The sequence below is a fragment of the Spermophilus citellus genome (assembly GCF_964194105.1).
Source record: "Spermophilus citellus genome assembly, chromosome: 8".
In the NCBI taxonomy this organism is placed as follows: domain Eukaryota; kingdom Metazoa; phylum Chordata; class Mammalia; order Rodentia; family Sciuridae; genus Spermophilus; species Spermophilus citellus.
The window spans coordinates 2,933,796-2,956,654 of record NC_138189.1 but is presented as its reverse complement, the minus strand read 5'-3'; the positions used below and the strand labels follow the sequence as shown (position 1 = coordinate 2,956,654).

The 22,859-nt window shown below is 58.9% G+C and overlaps 1 protein-coding gene across 1 annotated transcript; it reads right to left on the bottom strand.

Moving 5' to 3' along the window:
* Positions 1-228: 228 nt before the first annotated feature.
* HMX1 (H6 family homeobox 1) lies at positions 229-4,249 on the bottom strand. Its single transcript, XM_081304699.1, has 2 exons — positions 3,833-4,249; positions 229-1,213 (listed from the first exon to the last, which is right to left on the bottom strand). The coding sequence occupies exons 1-2, from the start codon at positions 4,221-4,223 to the stop codon at positions 564-566; spliced, it is 1,041 nt and encodes a 346-aa protein (XP_081160825.1). The 5' UTR covers positions 4,224-4,249; the 3' UTR covers positions 229-563.
* Positions 4,250-22,859: the final 18,610 nt, after the last annotated feature.

Genomic DNA, 22,859 nt, shown 5'->3' with positions numbered 1-22,859 from the left:
ACGCAATAAGTAAATTGATTAAAAAAAAAATCTTCACCAGGAAAACAGAGCCTGCAGCCCAGGAGAGAAGACCCAGCCGGCCTGTCTTCTAGGAAAGGAGGGTCAGTTCCTGCAAGGGGAGTCCTTGCTGCCCGGGACTGCCCTCTAGGTCCTGCTTTGTCCCAGGAAAGCACATTTTGCGTTGGAGCAGTGTGCCTGGGGACAGTCACCTCGAAGCCCCTGGGACAGCCTGCAGGAAGTTTCCTGTTGCTGCTGCTGTGGGCCCTAAAGGCAGGAGCCCCGCTTTGCAGAGACAGGCCTGGCCCCAGCCTGCGGCTTATTGTCTTCCTATGGCCCCTCTCCGCGGGGTCCAGCCTTGCAGCTGTTTGGGGAGCGGCCCTGGTACATTCTGGAGGGGCTCTGAACAGCAGCTGGGGCCCCGACACTGAGGTACAGAGGCGGCCCTAAGAGGCCACCCGCCCCGATCGAACCGCTCCCTGCACCCACCGCCACCTTCACTGCTGGTCCACAGGGGTCTGCAGCAACCTGGGGAGGATGCTGGCCAGCGGCGGGCTCACAGAGGCTCACACCAGGCCCGGCATCTGCGCCCGCAGAAAGGGTACGGAGGCAGCGGTGGGGAAGGCGGCCAGCGGGTAGGCCAGGGCCCCGGAGAAGCCGAGCAGCGGCGGGGGCGGCGCGGGCGCCGGGGGAGCCAGAGGGAAGGGCAGCGCAGCCGGGGGCCCGGCGCCGGCCGAGGCCGAGGGGCTTTCGTGGTAGAGCACCGGCACGCGGACCAGGCGTTGCGCGCCGGGCGGGGACAGGCTGGCGGCCTCCAGCTCGGCGGCCAGCTGCCGCTTCCACTTGTTGCGACGGTTCTGGAACCAGATCTTGACCTGGGTCTCGGTGAGCTGCAGCGAGGCGGCGAGGCCGGCGCGCTCCGCGCTGCTCAGGTAGCGCTTCAGGTCGAAGGTGGACTCCAGCTGGAAGACCTGGCTGCGCGAGAAGACCGTGCGCGTCTTCTTCTTGCGACCCCCGACGCCGCCGCGCGCCTCCGCGGCCGCCGAGGGGGCCGGAGCCTCTGCCAGCTCCGCGGCCTCCTCCCCGCCAGCCACCGGGCCCTGCGCCGCCAGCTCCACTGCCTCCCGCGGCACCGCTCCCGGCCCAGGGCCCCGCGGCCAGGCGCCCTCCGCGCGCCCCATCTCCTCGCCCGTCTCCGGTGAGTCCCGGTCACTGGCTGCAGGGGAGAGAGGTGCATAATGTTGTGTTCCGGGCGGCCTCCACCTTGAGGTCATCCACCCCTCAAGCTGGAAAACATGGCGCATTAGGGCCCTGGCATCCAGAACTGGAGGTTCGGGTGGGAATAAGGAGGGAGGCAGAAGAGGAGGAGGTGGACCTGAAAAGCCAAGATCTGTGGCAAGCCAACACCGGTGGTGACATTCTCACTCAGAAATGCACACCCACGCCCAGAGGACAGAGAAAGAAGGGAAGGGAGAGAAAAGAAAATGCAAAGGCACAAAAGGCAGGCGAGCCCTCTGGCTACTCCCCCTGGCTGCACGGCCTGCCCTGGGGAAAGGCACAAAAGACCCACAGGAACCCCTGGGACCAGAGGAAGTACGTCCTTCCCAGAAAGAGGAAAACAAGCACAGAGCCACCCTTGCACACCCGCCCGGCCCCGCAGAGCCTCCCAGCACAGGAATAAAGGCCTGCAGGGACCCTGGAAGTGCACTCAGGATCAGATGCACAACGCTGTCTGCCTGTCTGTGTGCATGGAAACATCCGCCAGAAGAAGGCAGCCAATCCTCAAAAGTAAAATGCAGCTAAGTGACATGGGCATCCCCCCCCAATACTTTGGACCCCTGACCCAGATGCCCACAGAAGCATGCCTTGTCCAGCCACAATCCCGCTCAAAGGGAGCACCAGGAAACCAGCAGTCCCACCCAGAACCAAACACCTGTGCTGGAGGTTCAGCCTGCAGGTTTGGGGTATGGTACAAAGCCCACGGGGACTGCTGAGTCCATGCTCTGAAGAGGGCAGCGCCGCACACTGTAGGGACCAGCCTGCCCCTCACTGAAGCCTCCACACCAAAGGGCAGGTCCTGGTTGACAGATCGGAGGTTGAGGTGGAGTTTGGCTGGCCCTTGAAACCAAGGACTCAGATGGACAAGGGGTGTGCCCCAGTGTGAGCTCTCGGCATGCCTGTTTGAACAGTGCAGACCTCAGTGGGCTGGTGTGATGGCTTGGCATGGTGTTCTTCCAGCCCTGCGGATCTCGCTTCTGCCCCTTCCCAACCCCCACAACATGTTTCATCTTGGTGCCCACGGAGAAATCAGGTTGCAGTTGTTCCGATCACTAGATCTGGGCAATCCCTACCTCCCCACAACACCCAGCCCTCCAGATGAACAGAGGTACACACATTTCCCCAGGCATCAAGCAGGCTTGCCTGTTCTGGGGTGAAACTGGGACCCTAACCCGCATTGCACGAAATAAGGAGCTATCAGAAGAAGCCGCCTCTGTGGGGACTGCTGCTTGGGCTGCAGGTGAGGATGGGCCCAGGGCAGGGGGAGGACAAATATTACCCTGCAAGATCCTTTTCACAATCGCCCCCAGAGGGGCACTAAATTGAATCACCAGATTTCAAGCAAACTACCGAAGCACTGCTCAAATTTACAATAAGAGGGTGGGGTGTCTGGGTATTTAGGGCTCTGAAATGTGGGTCTTTTTGCCAGGGGGTCACTCCCAAACCAAGAAGGGGATTATTCAAACAGGGAGAGGGGCTGCTTACTCCCCTAGAACACACAGGCATGCACACAGATACCAAATGGATTCCAGAGCCCTGAGCCTGGAAAAGAGTTTGGAAGAGGGGCTGGCAAAATGGGGCTGGGAATTAAAATGGCTTTCTTGATCCTTCTTCCAGGGCTCTCCCTCCAAAGGGTAGGTTCATAGGGGTGGCAGCAACCCTGGCAGAGGGGGCAGAATGCCCAGGCAGTGAGTTCTGGTGCTGAGAAACCCCTGCCCCGTCTCTGAGGTCTCACCAGGAAACAAAGGCTGGTGGGGGAGGCAGAGAGGATGCAAGGGGGTTGGACTAGGGGCTTCAGAGCAGCTCCCCCCACCCCCGTTTGCCTGGCACAGCTCTGGGACCCAGGAGGGCCCTGGGAGAGGACTAGGCCCTGCCCCCGTCTCCATTTAAAACTGGCACTAAGGAAACGGGACTCTGGAAGACACTGCTACTGTGGAAGAAGCTCCCTCCATTCAGCCCACCCCACAGAGTGGAGGAAAAGAGGAATGTGGGGCGAAAGAGGGGGAGAGGCCCTGGCAACACGGCACCTTCTGCTCAGTGCCCCTGTTATTTTTTCAGAGGATCCAACTTTGCTGTCCCTCCCTCTGTCCTTCCTGCATCAGCTCACTTTCCTCTCACGGGTGGACACATATACAATATACACACACATGTGTCCATGCTATAGATTTTTTGGCGGTCTCCCATTTTCCTCTTACCACATTCCTCCTTCTTCCTCCTTCCATTTTCTTTTCTCCCACCCCTCTCTCCCTTCTCCTATCTTTCCCTGTGTGATTTCATTCTCTCTCTCCTCCAGCAGTCTGTAGTTCCGGATAGGGTCAGCTCCCTGCCTCCTTAGACCAGGCCATGGCTGCAGCTCCATCTCTGACCCCTGCTCAGGAAGAGAGCTTCCAAACTAGCCCAGCAAGGGGCTCCGTGGGACTCCACACCACCCAGACTTTACTACAAATAAGGGAGGGGGGAGCACAAAGGGCGGCAACCAGCCCGAAGTCTCCAAACGAATGCGGAGGGGAAGCCATGCCCCACCGCCTGGTCCACCCCTCTGGGCGCCCTCACTCACTGTCGGGACTGAGGCCGCCTCCGTAGCCGTGCGCCCGTGGGTACCAGCGCGTCGCACCTCCGCAACCGAGAGTGAAGGGCGGCCCGGGCCCGGGGGGCGGCCGGGGACCGAGGCCCAGCGCACCCGGCCCGAGCAGCGCCCGGGCGCGCGCCTCCCCGCCAGGCCCGACGCCCGCTCGCAGCTGTCGCCGCCTCTGCAGCCGTCGCCGCCGCGCCTGCTCGGCGTCCTCATCCTCAGCGTCGTCGTCGTCCTCTTCCTCCTCCTCGCGGCTGCCGTCGCCCTGGGCAGCGCGTCCCGCGCCCTTGGCCTCGGCAGCCAGTAGGTTTTCAATGAGAAAGGAGGAGGTGCGGGCTGGCGTGGCGCGCCCGGGCTCCGTCAGCTCGTCCGGCATCACGGCCACGGGCCCGTCGGGTTCTGCTGGACTCCTTGGGGTCCCCGGTGCCCGGGGCGCGGCCAGTCCCCGCTGGGGATGGTGGCACGCGGCTCCCAGGCGCACGCGCGGGCCAGGCCTGGAGCCGCTGCCCGGAGCGCTGGCGTCGGGCCCCGCGGGGCAGGCGGCGGCCTCGGCGCTGGGCTGGGTTGGGCTGGGCTGGGCGAGAGCGGGTGCGCGCCGACAGCCGCCGGGGAGGCCGCCTCGCTCGCCTTTCGCGTCGCCGCTCTGGTCGCCGCCGGGGCCAGCCTAACCGGGGGCGGGGAGGGGGGAGGGGCCGGGGGCGGGGCGGCGCGCGCCGGGCGGGCGGCCAACTCAGCCCCAAGGACGCCGCGGCGGCCCCGAGCGTGGCCACTGGCGTAGACGCCGCTCCGACCCTGAGCGCAGGCGGCGGCTTGGCTAAGGCGAGCGGCCCGGGGCACGGGTGGGGGTCGCGCCTGTCCGGCCCAGTGTGACGCATTCCAGCGGTCCGCGCCACCCCCCCCCGAGGGCGGGGCCTCGGATGGACCACTGCCCATTGGATGCAAGGCCCCGATGAAGACAGATTGACCAATCACCGTCCGGCAAGATCCGTAATTACCCCGCCGCGGGAGAGCAGTGGACCCAGCGTATCCAAGTGTGTGCGCGGGTGTGCGCGCGCGCGTGTATGTCATGTGTGCATTTGTGCGTCTGTATGTATGTGAGCGTGTGCGGGGCAGTGTGAAGACACCAAGTCTTCTAAGAAATCACAAGAAGATGGGCTGCAATCTTTCATTTATTTTTTAAGACCCTGCAAATCATTTAAACAAGGGAGCTTTGCCAAAGCAGGGCTGCAAAAATGCATCAATTTTAATATTTACATTTTATGAAATACGCTTTCTTTGCGAACTGTAGTACGCTAGAACTCTCCATTCCGGGCTCCGTCTCAGTGTGTAAGGAAATGCAACCGTACAGGGCACTTCCCGCGATCCTCCCCGGGGGAGCGGGTCCCCACTGCACTGGCACTGGCGCCGCCAACTCCCCAGGCCTTGGCCTTGGAAGGGGTGGGATCTTCCGGCCCAGTCACAGAGGTCTTGGCTGCAAGTCCCTTTTTGAACCTCCGTTTCTCTGCCTGTAAGAGTTGGGAAGCCCCCTTCCATTTCAGGAGCTAGGCGACAGAAGAGCTGGTAACCTTCTGATACACTTCATCTGCTAGCAGGTGACTGCCAAGTCACCAATCACAACATGGGCGCGCTCAGTTGCAGCCGAGAGATGCATCCAGCCACCCGCTGGTGACTGCCCATAACCTGTATCCAAAACAGGAACGTGCCCCCTCGCTTAATTTTCCAAACCATCGTGAAGTGAGCATCACCCCATTTTCCGGAGGGAAATACTGACGCGAGAAGAGACTCCCCCAGTTGACGCTCCAGGCCTAGAGCTCGCCCTGCATGGATGTCCGAGTCCAGCCTGGCAGCAGAGCAGCAGGATAGGATGCTGGGCGGGTCCAGAGGCCCAGACAGTGGGATCCTGAGGGCTGGGCCTGCAGTGGCGGCAGACAAAGCACAGTTCTCCTGGGTGCACCTCTTGGGCGCGCCTTCTGGAGGCAGTGGTAAAGGACTTCTGGTGCCCAGTGGCTGCACAACCTAGGGCCAGAGGTGGACTTCTCTGCAGCAGATGTTCAACCTATCTTCTTCCCCAAGTGGGGCAAAAAGAATCAAATCAGGGACTGGGTGGGTTGAGACAGCCACATTGATGGGTTTCTACCCCCATTTCATAGTTGAGAACCTGAGTCAAAATTGGGTGTTTAGCAAAGAGCTGAGGTCTCCTAAGTCCTGATCCCTGGGGTGTCCAGGGTCAGAGACACGAAGGACTGCAGGTGCCCCAGCCAGAGGGGTTGAGCCCAGGGAATAAAGGGTCACCCAAATTCGTTTGGAGGAGGAGGAGAACACAAGCTCTGGGCAAATGTCGTCTACTCCGGGGAGTTTGGGCAAACGGGGCGACTGAAGCCAGAGAGGGTCCCCGAGTAACAGGGCGACGACTGCAGGAAGGGCTCGATTTGGGTAATCACCCATACATGCAGGTTGCCAGGTCCACCTCCAGCGGCGCCTCCTCACGTTTCCTCTCCATCCAACCTCAAACCTGCAAGGACTGAGCCCTGGTTTCCCCTTCTTGGAGCACCTTCAGGATGCGGGCCTGTCCTCCTCAAGCCCCCTCTGAGGGGCCTTCCTCAGAGCCTGGATTCAAAGTCCCTCTTCTCTGGGACTTGTGGCCCTAGATCAGGAACCTGAAAACCTGCATCCAGCGCCGCCGGCATTGCGAGGCGTGGGAGTGGAGGCTGCCAGGCGCCAGGCGCCCACCACTGTCCTCCTACCGCTTCTGCGGGGCGCGCGTGAGAGCGGCGCCTGCAGGGCGGTCGTGCGGGGCTGCGATGCCAGGCGATGCGCGCGGTGAGCCTGGAGAGTGCTGCTGGCCACTGGCGTCGGCCCTTGGTGACTGGTGGCGAAAGTTCAACCCGACCCCTCCGGGGGGGACACCCGGCGGCAGCTGACGCACCCCAGCTCTAGACTATCCACTCTGGCAGCCCTCGTTAAGACGGTTAAGGCGAAGCCTAGGACACAGCGCTGGAACAGGAGAGTGGGCGGGAGGCAGTTAGGGACGCGCGAGCTGGCCCAACCGGTGCCGGGTGCTGGTCCTGGGCTCCTGGGGCCGAGTGGGCACTCCTACGTCCAGGTGAGCGGAGGGTTCGAGGTTGGACTGTGGGCAGAGGCGGTGAACCGGCATCGCTGCCTTCCGGGCTTCGTGGGTTTGGATGTGGCAGGTCGGGGTGTCCAGTGGTTCTCAGCTCAGCGACCGTCGGGACCAGCTTCCAGAGACACTCTGTGAAGTTGCCTCTCTCAGCTGGGACCTCTGGCTTTCCCAGGGCCAGGACCCAAGGTTCCCTTGCCCAGTAGGTACTAGACAGAATTCCTGAATTGGGGAACTGCCCCAGCTCCAAAACCCAGCCACTTCCTGTATGTCCATCTGTGAGAGGTGCCCCCCACTCCCCCCAGGCCACAACCAGCCTTCCTCACGGACAGTGGCCGCCATGTCTGTCTCTTCTCAGTCCTCTTCTGCCCTTCCTGGCATCTCTGCTGCGCTGTCCCTTGGGAGCGCCTTAGGCTCTCCAGCAGACCCTGCAGGGAGCCCAGAGTCCTCTTTGTTGGAGAGCTCTGCCTTCAGCAGGGTCCTCCTCACCATTGTGACCCAGTGCCCAGCTCAGGGGCTCCTAGCCAAGATGCCCCATAAATCTGAGTAATGGGTCGTGGAAATGATCCCAAGCACACAGATCCGAATCCCAAACTACAGGAGGCCACAACTTGTTTTTTTTAATAAACTTTTTTTCGGAACAATTTTACAATTTAGATTTTTTTTCATCCCTCATCCCAATCTTGTTTCTCTTTACCTCATTCCCTGCTGTCCCAAGTGCCTGCTTTTATATATTAATTTATAAAAACAATACAACATTATATGCTTCTACTTCTCATTAAAAGATCTAGTTGACCCCCTAGTGGGGATTCCAGGACCCCCCTTCCCATACCAAACTGTGAGGATTCTCAAGTCCCTGATATACAGTGGAGCTATATTTGTATCAGACCTATGCAAATCTCTGTGTAGTTTAAGTCATAGCTAAAGCCTTGTGATACCAGATACAATGTAAAAAGCTGTTGTACTTTATTTGGGAATCATGACAAGAAGACAGTCTACCTGTTCAGTGCAGGTTTTCATATATATGTGTATATATATATATATATGAATATATTTTGCAGTGTTGGGAATCAAGCCCATTTTTTGAATATTTTCTGATCTGTGATTGGTGGAATCTGAGGGTGCCGAACCTGCTGTGTATGTGTGCGATGTATCTGTGTTGATAGATCTATGTTGATCCTTGCAGGAACACCCTGCCCCCAGGTGCTAGGGATGGAACCCAGGGACTCAGGAATGCTGGGCAAGTGCTTTGCTACTGAACTGCATCCCCAACCCTTTCTATTTGTTTATTTATTTATTTATTTAAAGACAGAGCTTCACTAAGTTGCCCAGGCTAGCCTTGAACTTGTGATCCTTGCTCCAGCCTCAGAGTAGTGGGATAAGGCACTGTCTCCTCTGTTCCTTTTTGTAACTGCTATGTACTAATCCAGAATTCACATGCTGTTGTTCCGTTAGTACAGCTGCGTACACAATCCCCCAAACAGCAAAACAGCCGTTTGTGAGAGTGCTCGGAGCCCCTCTGGATCACGATGGCTCATCTCCAGTTCATGAAGTCTGGGCCCCAGTTGGGAATCTTGAAGTGTGTGGTAGCACATGGGGCTCATCTACAGCACATCTGCTTGTTTATCTGGGGCTGGTACTGCTGTGAGAGACCCCTACAGGGGCCTCTCCACGGGACTGGGTTCCCGGGAAAAGAGGGGACAGAGACAGGGGAGCGGTCGGAATCTAGCCTGGGAGTGCAATCGTTACTCCACCACACTCTATTGATTAGAGCCGTCACAGCTTCCACCCACGTCCAAGGGGAGGGGACAGAGACCCCCTGCTCCAGTAGGAAGAAGGCTGAAGTCACCTTTGTCCGACCATATGAGAAATACTTTGTGTTCCCTCAGGAAAACATACCTGCTGAGTCCATGCTGCTTCCCTCTGGGGGAGCCCAGGTTGTTTCTGCACCACTCTTGCGGACACACTGGAATGAGCAGACCTTTCCATCTTCTTGATGGGCTGAGAGACTTTCTGGAGGTGATGCTGAGGGTGGAGATCCTAGGTGCCGGTCTAGGCAGAGGCAACCTCCCTGAGCACTTCAGAATTGTTCTTCAGATTTTTTCTTCACAATAGCTGTGCCTGTTTCCATTTCCTCCCATGTTCCCCAGCATCGGCTCTTCTGACTGTCACACGTGTGACACGGTGATGCAGAAAAAAGGAATCCCGGGTGTTTGAAGTGATTCTCTGCTCGCTGACAGGGTGAAGGAGCTGCAGGGCGGAGGGCAATTGAAGAGTTGGTAAGCTGAGGATCAGGTTCCTGTGGGACCACAAGCCACGGTAAAGAGTAGGTTCTGAATCTGCAGAGCAGGGGGAGCCACTGAAGCTTGTTGAGCTAGGGAAGTGACAAGATCAAAGCTGGGTTTTCGGCAGAGTCATTGAAAGTCACAGAATCTGCAGGGTGGATAGGAAGCCAGGACATCCAAAATGAGGTGCTTAGCTCTGGTCCAGAGTTAGCCGTCCAGCCAGCACAGAGCCACAGCCGGATCTGGAAACAGCAGGCCGGTGCGCTGGCTGCACAGGGAGAAGGCCGAGGCACAACCATGGCCCTGCGGCCATCCCAGGCAGCCTCCCCCACTACCCTGGCCCAGGCCCTGGCAGCAGCCAGTGGGTGGTTCTTGTGGACTCGCCACAGCCTCTCCTTTAGGTTACAGCCAGCACAAACTGCCCTTGGCAGAGCCTGGCCACCAGGGCTCCTGTCCTCCCTTGGGCCCAGGAAACCTCAGTGTCCTCAGCTGTGCAGTGGGAAGGAGACTGAGGGGACACCATGCTGTGGACAGGTCTTTGGTATATATTAAAAGCATCTGCCTTGAAAAAGACCAAATATTTGAAAATTACTTTGGCTGCCTTTTGAGGGTCTAACCACTTCCCTCCTTGTGAAAGTCTCCCTTAAAACTGGAAAAAGGAGATCATTTTCATAATGTGTTAAGTGGGCTTCCCGGAGTTCACTGGGCCGCCCGGAGGTTGTCGGGAGGAGGGGGGGAGGAGGAGGGGGGGGGAGGAGGAGGGGGGGGAGGGAGAAGAGGAGCGAGGGGGAGGGAGGAGAAGGGGTTGGGCTAGAAGAGGGGAAGAGGAGGGACGCGAGGGGGGAGAAGGGAGGGCAAGGCCGGGAGGAGATGGGGGAGGGACCCGGGAGCCGGTGACTGGGGGAGGAGGGGCAGGACCGGGGCGTGGGGAAGGGACCGAGAGCCACGCGCCCTGGTCCTCGCGTGCCCGGCCCCGCAGCTCTCTGGACCAGGCGGCCCGGCCCTCCCGCCCCAGCTCCTCGATGTCCGAGCCGAGCGGCGGGGCTGCAGGGGCTGTGGCGCGTCCTCGAGGCCCTCCGGGCGCAGCTGCGTGTGCGCATCCCGCGACCCGGTCCCGCAGGCCCGGACTCTTCCCTGCCAGCGCGGGGAAGGAGGGGCCTCCCCACCTACCCAAACGAGGACGCGCGAAGCCGCCTCGGGAGCGGACGCAGGGACCTCGGGCTGCGCCACCGCCCCCCCCCCCCGCCCTCCCCAAAGCGCTGCGCTCCGCTGAGAGGCGACAGGCTGGGCTCTCGCTGTGCTTGCCCTGCCCCAGGCTCGGTGGCTGTTTCCAGGTCCCTGCTTGGGACAGGCGCTCACCTGATCGGTGAACGTTGCTCAGCAAACGTGGACCTTACCAGGGACGGTCTGCAGGTCGGTCTCTCCCAACAGTTTATTTTGAAAACTTTAAAACTTAAAAAGTACCCTCCGGGTACTGGAGGGATCTTAAAAAAGAGTGGGGATGCGGCTGGGGTGGAGCGCCCCTGGATTCAACCCCTAACACCACAGAAAGTAAGTAAGTAACAAAAAGTTGAAAGAATGGGCCCGGGAACAGCCACACTCCCTACCTGGATCCTCCCTCCATCAGCAAGTTGCTGCCCTTGCTTAGGGCACCTGCCTGCCCACTGTCCAGTGTTTGGGTTTCCTCTCCTCCACACAGTTGACAGTCCCGGGCAGGCTCAGGAGAGGCTGCTAGATGTGACTTTGAGGACACCCTTCTCAGGGGGCAATTCTGTTGGAAACCTGGCTGTCCCGCTGGCTTGGCAGTTTTTCTTGGAGACAAGATGTTGTCATAAAAAGGTAGAAATGAGTAAATTTGGGTCCCAGCCCTGTCAACAGCCAGAGTTAGACTCCAAACATGACTTCCCTCTCTGGAGATGGACATAGGAAGGCTTGCTGGGCCGGTGGCTGTGGTGTCCCAGCTGGAGAGACTCCTGTTCTGAGGAGAGCATTCCTTGAACCAACGGATGCTCTTTTGACAGTTTTAAAGTGTGCTACAAAGCCTGGCTCTTGGCTTCCTCCTGGAACCTCTGGCTCTGCCTTCCAAGCCCAGGGGCCTGATCCGGTGTCATGAAGATTTTCACAGTTTCGGTCACTTTAAGACTGGGTGCGGGGCGTATGGTTTTAATGTGAAGAGCACCTCGAGGTGGGAGCGGGTTCGGATTCCACATGGAGCACAGATTTGTTCTCCGAACCACGGGGGCCTTCAGACCAGCTCAGGCTGCCTGTGACCCTGATTGGAAGTGACCTGAGGTTGGAGAAAAGAGACTGGAACCAAGGGCTGGTGACCATGCTGCAGGGAGCCTTTCCTGAGGTCCAGAGGAAGATTCTAGAAACTGAAGCTGGCCAGCCCAGGAGCCCCGCTAGCCTGGGTAGCTCTCCCAGCCCCCTCGGTCTTGCAGTGCATGAAGGGCATGTTGGTGGGGCTCCTGCTCAGGTCCCCGAAGCCTGCTGGGCACAGGTGTCTGTCGTTAGGTCTGGGGAATTCTCTAGGCTTAGTTGCCCTTTGGGTGGGTTGGGAGGGGCTGGCCCGGGCCAGGTGGGGGTGGGAACAAGAGACGCAAGAGTAGGTCTCTCCCCTTCCATGGAATTAGCAGCTACTTCCAGCCCTGGCTGCAGGCCGCCTTGTACCGGGGGCTTCTGGTGAATGCTCACACAACCCCTCAAGGATCCAGAGCACCTGGTGATACCACTGGGCACCCGCTGTGGCAGGGTCGGTAATTCTGAAAACTGAAACACCCTGCAAGCAAACAAGGAGGAAGGGGGCTGGACACATATGGAGTGATCCATCTCCATGTAGTCACAACCTGGACCCAGGATGCAGAATGCAGAGCCCTTGATACGGGGCTGCCCCAAGGACTGAGGATCTGTGGGAAAACAGGCACCAAGGGCCAGGACTGAGTTAAGGGGTCATTTGTAAACAGGCATATCCATGCATGTAGGTGCACATCTAGATGAACTCTTAACGGTTGCTGGTGTGTATGTCTCTTGTGGGTGTAATCCCCTGCTCAAATGCACATTTCCAAGTCCTAACCCCAGTGCCTCTGAATGCGGCCTTATTTGGAGGTGGGTTTCTTGCTGATGTAACTAGTAAAGGTGAGACCACACTGAGCAGGGTGTCCCATAGAAAAACTAGACACAGACACATAGAGAGGGAGAAGTCCTGGGGAGGTTGTCCCCAGAGAGCTTGTGTGGTAGGCAACATAGCAGTGTTCAAAGGTGAGAAGGTTGGCTCATGAATGCTGGAACCTCACCAGTGGATTAATCCATTGGATGGATTAATAATTTGAATGCATTACTGGTGGCAACTGTAGACAGGTGGGGTGTGGCTAGAGGAAGTAGGTCACTGGGGACGTGCCCTGGGGATTGCAGCTGGTCCTTGTTTCACTTTCTCCCTCTTCCTGGCTGCCATGAGCCCAGCTGCTCTCCTCCGCCAGACCTTTAAGCCATGATGTTCTGCCTCATCTTGGGCCCAGAGCAGTGGACTCTGCTAAACGTGGACCGAACCTCTACTTCTGAAACCATGAATCTAAAATAAGCATTTCCTTCTCCAAGTTATTTTGGTCAGGCATTTGGGTCACAGCAACAAAAAACTGATATATGGCACAGGCCAAGGAAGCCCCAGGCTGGAGAGCGCCCTGGAGCAGGCCTTCCCTGAGACCTGCTGGCGCCCAGCCAGGCCACTCTTTGATCTGGGGCTCTTGACCTCCAGAAGAGTAGGACAAAGCTTGCTTCTGTCCTGAAGCCTCCTCAGGAGTAGCACGGTGTCACAGCAGCCCCAGACACTAGCACAGTGTGGTGGATGTGGGTGACCCTCCAGGAGCTGACTGGGTGCCAGGGCCCAGGGTGGGAAGATCTGTCACCGTCTACTGGGCCTGGGCTTGTGGACTTCGAGTTTTGTACCAGGTGCAAGAAAAAAATGAAATGGAAAATTTCAAAGTCACCAAAGCAATTCCTGGGAGATCACTGAAGGAGTCTGGTCACACTGAGGCCATCTCTCTGTGCTCATAGAGTGGTGGGGTAGGGGGGCCAAGGGTTCTCCTGGGCTCAAGTGTGCACAGGAGGGAGGGTTGGGCAGGTGGCCAGTGCTGAGGGGTGGGCAGGCCAGGAGCCACCCAAGAAGTCAGAACCCCAGCAGACGCCCAGATGTAGGACCAACCAAGTGACTATATTGGCTTGTGTACCCCCTCCCCCAGGCCACCATGAGCTGACCTCTCACCTCCTGGAGGTGGCAATCAGGCCTTTCCTGGGCAGCAGCCAGCTCACCCTTGGCAGTTGCCATTTGACCGTACCAAGCCTCAGTTCCCACATTCAACAGAAGAATTCATGGGTGCCCAGATCAGCCAGGACCATGGTGCCATCAGAGGGTGCCTGCCAACCAAGCCCTGGCCGTGCTGACCACTTGGAAATGCATCTGAATACATATTACACATATATATAAGATATAAATTGCACCCACTCAACATGAGAGGAGACCAGTGCATGTGGATTCAGAGCCAGGTTAGTGCTGGCCATCTGGAACCTGCCACTTGAGCCCCCACCTGAGACCCGTTGACATTCTGGGATGGTCCCTCCCTGGCCTCTCAGCAGACACTGCCTGGGCACCCACGTGCCCCCACGCCCCCATGTCCATGCACTCCTACACACAGAGGCCCTGTCACAGCCTTACACCATGTACCCACCCACACTGGCACCACAGCCCCATGGGTGCACAAATACCTACGCACCTACCCACCCCTTCCCACCCACTCCACACCAGACACTGTCCACACCTGCTCAGGCCCATGACACCCACCTAGCCTCACTCCCCTCACATGACGTACCACCCCACATCCACATGGCCTCCGCACAGAGGGACTCTGCCCACCCTACCCACAAGTCCCCAGGGGGGTCATGTGCCTCTTGTCATCTGCCCATCAGAACCCTGCTATCATGTGCCCTCAGAGCCCCACGCTGCCAACCTGGGCATCTCCACATGCTGCCCTTTCCCACGCTCATCTGATCCTGCGCAGACCTGCCCAGACCCAAGCATGGCACACTGTGCCCACGGCCTCACCCACAGGGCCACAGGAGCTCTGCTCTCCGGCTCAGCCCCAGACCCCTCGGTGGATGCGTCAATTTGTGGGGAAAGGATGCGCCACATGTTTCCATTTTTGTGCATGAACAAGGAAGCTCATCACTGTTTGCTGTGTTCTATGGAGAGAGCCTGTGCTGTGTGGGGCTGCTGGGGGCGGGGGGGGGGCGGAGGGCTACGGGAGCCTGCCAGGGTCAAGCCTACTGCTGCTGCTTCTCCCCCCCTTTCTCCTCCCCACCCCTGCCTTGACCTCCTCTTCCTCTTCTCTTTTGCTTCATTGTGCTTCTCCCAACAGCCCACTGTCTGCCTCAGCCACTGCAGGCCCACAAGGCTGTCACCATGGAGCACAGGTGTGCCTCGGCCCCCAGTCTGGCTCCAGGGATGCTCCCTCCTGCCTCCCAGCTTGACTCCACCTCCACCTCCGTGTGGCCGTCCTTCCCCGTTCCAGCAGATCTCCCTGCTCCACTTAGGAGTACACCAGGGTTGCACTAAGGGCCACCAGGATATCTCAAACTCCTTGACAACCACACTGCACCTTTTTCTGTATAAAGTGACCAGGACCTGATATCTCTGGGGCCACTGCCATGGTTACAATGTTTGTCTCTCTAAAACCCCCGTTGAAACAGTCATCCCCAATGCAACAGTAAGAAGAGGTGGGGCCTCTAGATGACCCAGGGCTCAGCTGGCAGGGACGGGATTAGTGCCCTATAACAGGGCTCTGGGGGGCATTTCTGGCCCCTCTGGCCCTTCTTCCAGGTGAGGGTGCAGCAACAGGGCACCATCTTGGAAGCAGACCAGCCCTTACCAGACACAGAACCTGCCAGCACCAGACTCCCAGCCTCCAGACTATGAGAAGTAAATTTCTACCACTTAGAACCACCCAGTCTAAGGTGTATCCTGGACAAACAGACATGCTTAGCTCCAGGTGCTGGCCGGCCTCCCGCAGTGTCGGGGCCCAGGCCTGCACTCTGGTGGAGCCACCAGCCGTTTTCTCTGTGGGCCGGGGCAGACCACCCCAGTGACTGTAGGAAGCAGGATTCTGAGCCACAACTAGAATGCTAGCTTTCCTGGCAAATTAGTTCAAAAGGAGGGTCCAGAATAATGGCCCCGTGCAGAGCCCTCCTGCACGTTGCCCTTCGGGGAAGCACTGCCTCACAGTCACTGCCAGGGAGCCCTGGCACAGCTGGACTTGTCCCACAAGCCCCACAGGAGGCTCAGGGGAGGGGAGGACTGAACTGTAGCCTGGGGACCTGCTCTCAGTCCTATTGGGGGATTCAGGGCATGGGAAGGGGGACACATTGTCCTTTCTTCTGCCCACTTCTCAGGCTGCCCAGAGATTCCCTGGAGCTCAGCTGCAGGCCCTGTCAGGGAGAGGAGAGGAGGGACCCTTAGCAGCTGGATAGCTGAGCACACTGGTACCATCAACCCACCACCCTCACACCTGACTCCACAGAAAACCCAAAACCTGCAACACTAGAGAGGGCAGGCACTCCTTTCTGAATGCTGTGTCTGAGCAGGGGGTCGGTCTTGCTCTCAAGGCCCTGTTCTGCCTGCACAGCTCAGGCAGAGGCCTCTCTGCATATAGAGCCCTGTACACAGGCATAACTCTAAGGCCACCAGCCCAGAGACCTGCGCTGACCAACAGCTGGTCTCTGACTGCACTCAGCGCCAGCACCTGTGGGGATCATGTATTAGGATGCGTGTGGAATGAGCAGGTTTCATTTCACAGCTTGGCCTACTCTGAGCACTCCAAAGTGGGTGACAAGGCCAGGGTTGGCGAGGAGCGGCAACCTGCTGTCTCTTCTGGAAATGAAGGTGAGCAGTTTGCAAGGGGGTCTGATTCTCAGTGCAGTGCTGGAGGGACATCCAGCCTGGAGACTGAGATGGAGACTGATGCAGCTTTGAAATAACTCTTGAGCCAGGCGCAGTGGCACACACTCATAATCCCAGCAGCTCGAGAGGCTGAGGCAGGAGGATTGAGAGTTCAAAGCCAGCCCCAGCAACTCGAGGCACTAAGGAACTCAGTGAGACCCTGTCCCTAAATAAAATACAAAATAGGGCTGGGGAAGTAGCTCAGTGGTTGAATGTCCCTGAGTTCAATCCTTGGTACCATAGAATAAAATAACTCTTGAGCCTGGCATGGTGGCACACACCTATAATCCCAGTTACTTAAGAGGCTGAGGCAGGATGATCGCAAGTCCAAGGCCAGCTTGGGAAACTTATTAAGACCTTGTTTTGGAATAAAAATTTAAGAAGGGCTGGGGCTATAGCTCAGTAGCAGAGTCCTTGCCTAGCATGCATGAGGCCCCAGGTTCAACTCCCAGCACAAAATAACAGAACAAAAGCCATTGAGTAAGTGGGTCCACAAACAGGATCCAAATCACCCTGCCTTACCTTGTTGGAGCCAAGAGAGGACATGCTAACACAAAACAGCTTCTTGAACCTTGACCGGCTGGGCCTGAACTGTCCTGGCCAACTGTCTGCTGATGCTCCAGCTTTCTGGAACCCTCTGGCTGCCTTGGCACAGTGGAAGCAGGCAGCTCAGACAAATGTACTCAGAGGTCTTTAAAAACCAAAGCCAGAGGGGGGCTGAAGCAGCGGTCTGACCCAAGGGCGCCACCTTCAGGAAGTTAGTGGAACGGACTTGATAACTGGATCCCGCCCTCTTCAGACTGCTCCGCACCGCCAGCCCCACCCCTTCCAGGACACACAGGAATGGAAAAACAGAGTCTCTGGGGCCTTCCATGGGGCAGAACTGAAGTGAGGCTCAGAAATGTCTCCTCCTCCTTCCCAGGTGCTCATGAGACTGTCTCCTGGGGAATTCCATACATGTACAGGAGCCCCGGATCCCGGGACAGGGAACCTGAGCCTGCCCCCACCTGGGCTTCCATCCCCACCCACGGGGGCCTGGTGTACCCCGATCCTCAGCTCAGGCCTGGAGAGGCACATTCACTTCATTTAGTCACTCAGTCAGGGGAGGCCTTGTCCTGGACCCAGGAGAGCCCAGGAGTCCAGAAGACAGGCTGGGAGGTCTTCATAATCCAACTGCAAAGAAATGGTGGCTCCAGGGAGAAGCACGAGGGGAGGGGACCTGACCAGGTGTCTCCTGGGGGCTCATGCTTCCTGATGCTGCACCGTGCGGAAGAGGCCTCCCGATCTCCATGAGCCGAGGTAGACCTATCAGAGGATGCTACCATTGCTGCCTGGGGCTGGCACTCAAGTCCAGGGGCCACAAGAATCCCTCAGCCAGGAGGCTTGACTTGCCCCATTTCTTGGCCAGCAATTAGTACCAAATGCCAGCAGGAGGCAAACCTGATCACCTTGTGGTGACATGTTAGCCAGAAATTAGCTCCGTTTTCCATTTAATCCTTTTCTTGAAACAAGAAACCAGCAGAGGTTAGCTGACTAACCCAATTCACCAGGAACACCAGCCTCCGGAACCCAGAGTCTGCGTCTGGGTAGGGGTGCTACTTGCTTGCAAGGGCAGTTGGCCAGGCTGAGCTAGAGGAGTGCAGGGGTTGCTCAAACTTCAGCCCAACAGCGTCCCTCTACTGCCAGAGGGAGACACTGTGGTCAGGGAGGGGGAAGGGAAGGTGGCCAGCGCCCGATGGGCAGCCAGGGATGAAGAACTCCTGCTTGGGACAACCCCTCCAGGGTCCACAGAGACAGCGGTGCTGTGAGAGTGTGATTTCAAGACGGGGAAGGCGCTCAGATTGGGGACCTGCAGCACTGCCCCCAGCCTGATGCCCTGTGGAAGACTCTTTCTCTGCTCCACTCCAGTGGGGCAGGAATCCCCAGGGTCAGTCCTTCAGGAGTGTGCCAGGAGAGCCCTTCCTGCTTCACAGTCATCCCACGCAGGGCCACTGCCACGCCCGCCCCAAGCCATCGTGTCCCCAACTGAGGGTCTCTGAAAGCAACATGGCCCTGCCTCCTGCCTGCACGTGGGTCTGTCCTTAAAAACAGACAGATGCTTCAGGTCTACCAACAGCCACCTGCTGCAGGTGGATCCTGCTCCAGGGTCCCTGGTCTTCCAATGTCACACCCAAGCTCTGGAAGCCTGTGGCTTATTAACCCCTTAGTTTTCTCAATGAAAAAAAGAGAGAACATAATAACAGGGACCAGGGTGATGCCCAGGGCATGCCAGTCCTTGGCAGAGGTGGGGTGCCAGCCGGGGTTTGGATCCACCACACCCCCAGCACAGCACACTGGGGTCTGACCCCCTGCCGGGCACCTCCACTCCTGCTGCTCATCCCAACTGGAGGCTCCAGGTGTGGGAGGCCGGCTGCTCCTTCAGAATCCCAGAGGGAGGGAGGGATGACAGCTGGGGACTCTGAATGCTCCCCACACAGGAGAGGCACCTGGCCTCCACCAGTCCCAGGAACCCAAAGCGCCAGGCCAGGTGCACTGCAGGACAGCCAGCACCCCTGCCCCCTGCCCTCATGCCAGGACCCCTTCCTACGCCATGTCCTGGCCAGGCTGACACCGAATACTCAAAGCCAGACGCGGTTGCCAGCACACAGAGGGGACTGAGTCAGGGGTGGGGACAGTCAGCTCCCATATTCCCAGCACAGGTCCTTTTGCCCCACGCAGCGGAGCCTCAGGTACTGACAGCCTACGCATGGCACAGCCCAGAGAGCAGGTGGGGCCTCCCAGGCTGCAAACTGGCCTCTCCTGCTGTGCCGTGGGAGCTGCTCCTTGAGGAGGGGTCCTGGCAGGTTCCAGAGTGGAGCTCGGGTACTGCCCTTCCTTGCCGGGGTTTTCATTCTCCAGTGCAGGAGAGGCTGCCGCAGAGGGTGGGGAAAGGAAGGAAGGAACCAACACTCCAAGCCAGCAGGGACTGCGTCCCACTCCCTGAGGCTAGCAGCACCTCTCCCCAGCGCCCACACTCCATCCCACCCTGGTGGGACTACCTGCATTCCTCAGGCTTCTAGGAATCTTCCTGCTTCTGCCTTCCCAGTATCTCGGGACCCCTCGCTTCTCAGGCGGACACTTCCCATTGCTCCAGGGTGCCCAGGACTCTATTCAGAGCACAGGGGATCAGGAAGGTAGGTGGCAGCCCCCACCCAGCAGGACCCAGAGCCTCTAGCATCCTTGGGCTCCGCTGCCCTTAAATCCTGTTGGGTTGGGTCTGGTAGGTGGGGCCCCCCGCACCCACTGCTGCTTCCCTCAGTCTGGTTGACTGAGGGCTTTCGCTGCACACCAGGCAGAAGAGTGTGCAGATGTTACACGGAAAAGCAAAACCGCGCTGAGTCCAGGTCTAACTCAAAGACTGGTGCCAGTCCCCCACCCCCACTCCCACCCCCATCCTATCCTAACCCCATGCTGTGTCAGGAAGAGGTGGCACCCCAGCTGCAACTACTGCCCACTGAGTACCCTAAGACGAGTTCTAGCCAACTCTAACCAAGGCTGCACCTTCCTGCTAGGTCTCTACAAGTGCACAGATGGGAGAGGCAGGACCACCAAGACCCCTCCCCAGGTGCTATGCTGGCCTCATTTTATTAGGGAAGGCCAGAGGGACAACCACAGGGAACAGCCCACAGGGTGGGGAACTGGGAGTGGGAGGACTGTCTCTACTTAGGAGACTCAAACTGTCTTCATTTAAAGAGGCTGGAGTGCTGGGACACCGTGCTGACCTGCACCTAATTACCTGCAGTGGTGACCCCCAACAGGGAGCAAATCTGACAGCTGTCCCAGCAGGGGCAGAACCCTGCAGGTGCTCTCCGCAGGCTCCACTCTCCCGGATGTGGCTGCCCTACTGTGCTCCCTGGAGAGTGGAGAAGGCTGCACCCTGCAGAGCTGGGAGATCCTGTGCCCCTCATGCCCCTCGCTGTGTCCAGGCAGCAGGGACTTGCTCAGCCTGACTTGGGCAACTCTGGGTAAATCCTTCCCCCAGGTGGGGCTCAGTTTCCCCACGTCAAGTTGTCCCCTGGATTAGGAAGCTTAAATGGTTGCTGGCTCTTGCTGCTCATCCCCCAGTGCAATGCACCTCCTTCCACTGTGTTCAGCCTGTTTTGCTGATCTATGCCTTAGTCTCCTCATCTGAAGAATGGGCCCAATAATGATCCCTCCCACTCAGGACCAACTTACCCTGTCCACACCAACCTCAGTGAGCCTGTGGTCAACTGCAGGGCATGAACATGCCCAGGTGCAGGCTCAGACTTGCTGGCATCTCAGAAACCTTCCAAGCAGGTGGGGAGTGTGGGGGGAGCAGCCTCAGGAGGACCCCCACTCTGCTGGAGGGCTTGCACTCCCTGAGCCAGGCCAGGTCTGGGTTCATCTCCTGACCCCTGGCACCCAAGGACCTGCTCTTTTCCCATTGCTGGGGTGGCAGTGCCCACTGTCTGCTCGTCCCAGCAGTGCTGTCTTTCTAACCCCATGTCCTCTGGGCACTGTCTACGCTCACATCAGAACTGACTGATGCCCATTCTCTTCAAGTCGCAGTGTCACTTGGATCCAATTCAAGCATGGCCTCTTCTGAGATCCCTCTGCAAACACAGATCGCTGATGTGTTTATTGCCTGCCTCACCCCACATCTGAACATCCCAGGTGACTCACTGGGACCTGAAACGCCCACAGCACTTAGCAGATGCTCACTAAAGGTTGGCTGACTGAAGGGAGGTATCCAGGCTGGCAAATGCACTTTGTGAGGCAGAGCCGACCTTGACGGGTGTATGCCCAAAACTGGAAGCGTCGGGAAAGGCTCAAAGGCCGAACTGGGGGAGCCAAGAAATCCCTGCCCTGCTTTGCAAGAGAAAAGATGGTGAGGTGGGTGGAGGAAGGGTGGTAGGAGGGGACCCTCAACACCAGTTGGAGCTCTGTCCTGCCCTCTTCTCTCAGCTCAGGGTCCTTCTCCCAGCTCCCCATTTGGGCGCAGTGGGCGGCTTCCTCCCATTGTAGCTGTCCCCGCAGCGCTGGCCTGGGTGGGGGGGGGGTGAGCGAACAAAAGACCTGTCGCAAAGCTGCCAGTTGGGGTGTTTGTTTTGGTCTGGGACTTCGACAGGCTCCAAGGGCACCTACACTGTGGGCCACTTGCGGCTCAGGTGGCGCTCTTAGACCCTTTTACCGGGGCGGAGACTGAGGCTCTGAGGATGTGCCAGAGGCTCGGGTACACGGCAAGGGTCGCCTACGGAAGGCGGGCCCGGTGCTGAAGGGCCAGGGAGGACAACGGTGCAGCTCTTCCAGGGGAGTCGTCGCATCGTCACCAGCGGGACTGCGTACCCAGCCCTCCCCAGCCCGCGGAGGGCGGGGGCGGGGAGAGCTCCAGGCCCCGAGTGCGCGCAGCGCCCAGAGGTAGACGGAGCAGGCCTGCCCGCTCCCGCCGTGGAATCTCGACGACCGCGGAGGAGGAACGCGCCGACCTCTGCACGCGCAGAGCTTTCCCGGCGGAAAACCCTCGCCTCTTCCTCTGCCCGTCCGTCGGTCCCGCCCGGCTCACAGCGCTGCCTTCCCTCCCGGGTTTTATTTTGTTTTGTTGGTTTCTTGGAGCTTGGGTTTGTTCTCCCCAGCAGAGGACACTTAGGGCCGCGCCTACCCACCCCGGCCCGCGCCCTCCCTCCCCTTCCTGGAATAGGTGAGCCGCTGGGCTCCAGGAAAAGCCTCCCTCCGATCCCGGTAGCAGAGCGCTAGCTAGTGGCGCCGGGCGACTGCTGACCCGGCGCACCTGCGAGGACACAGGCACCCACAGCGGGAGAGGTGCGGGCACGATCCGCGACGGGAAGCGTCTGAGCGCCCAGCGCTTGGGTCGGGGCCACCCGCTCAGGAATTAGGGCCTGTCGGCAGGAAACCCGCTCTCCATCCCACCCTGCGGCTGGTGCCAGACCAGAAAGAGCAGGCGCCAGCGGGAGCCAGCAGACTGGGCACAGAGTCCAGGGCTCTAATGGGGATCAGGAGTTTAGAAGGGCACCGCATGGGGAGTCAAACCCAGCGGCTCTCCGCCTGTCCCCTGGCCCCAGCGCCCGTGCTCCCTTCTTGTCGCAGTTTTGTCCAGAGGCTACCGGCCTCGAGGTCCCCGCAGCTGCCGTGGGCCCCGCTTCCCTCCAGTTTCTGACCCCGGTTCTTAAGAACCAGTCACGGGGCTGGGAACCTGAAACTTCCTGTCCCTAGAATGAGTGTCCCCTTTCCTGGGTGCCTTTCCTGGGCTCCCCTCCAGTCCTCCGCCCCCCACCCCCCACCCCCTGCCAGAGACCTCCCTGAGTTCCCTGCATCAGAGCCTCAGCCGCTCAGTGACGAACCAGGGCTTCGGGTGCAGGCCTGTGCTCCCGCCTGTCCCTCGGGACAGGGGCAGACTACCGTCCTTAAAATGGCCCTCGACGCCTTCCTGCCCATAACAACCCAGAACCTCTAAGTGACAAAGGCGACCGAGGCGAGTCTGGGAAGGCTGCCTCCGCATTGGGGTCGGGAACCCAGCCTTGGGCGCAGATCTACCCAGCCACATGGCCTCCACGCCACCTCGCTGAGCCTGCACTCCCCTGGGACATGGCCGGGGAGGGCACCGTG

What these genes read in the sequence shown, in the direction of transcription:
- HMX1 (XM_081304699.1), bottom strand. Translation starts at nt 4,223, where the DNA reads ATGCCGGACGAGCTGACGGAGCCCGGGCGCGCCACGCCAGCCCGCACC. An exon ending in AGGCGGCCTCAGTCCCGACA is followed by an intron (nt 1,214 to 3,832) that starts GTGAGTGAGGGC and finishes TCTCCCCTGCAG; the next exon opens with CCAGTGACCGGGACTCACCG.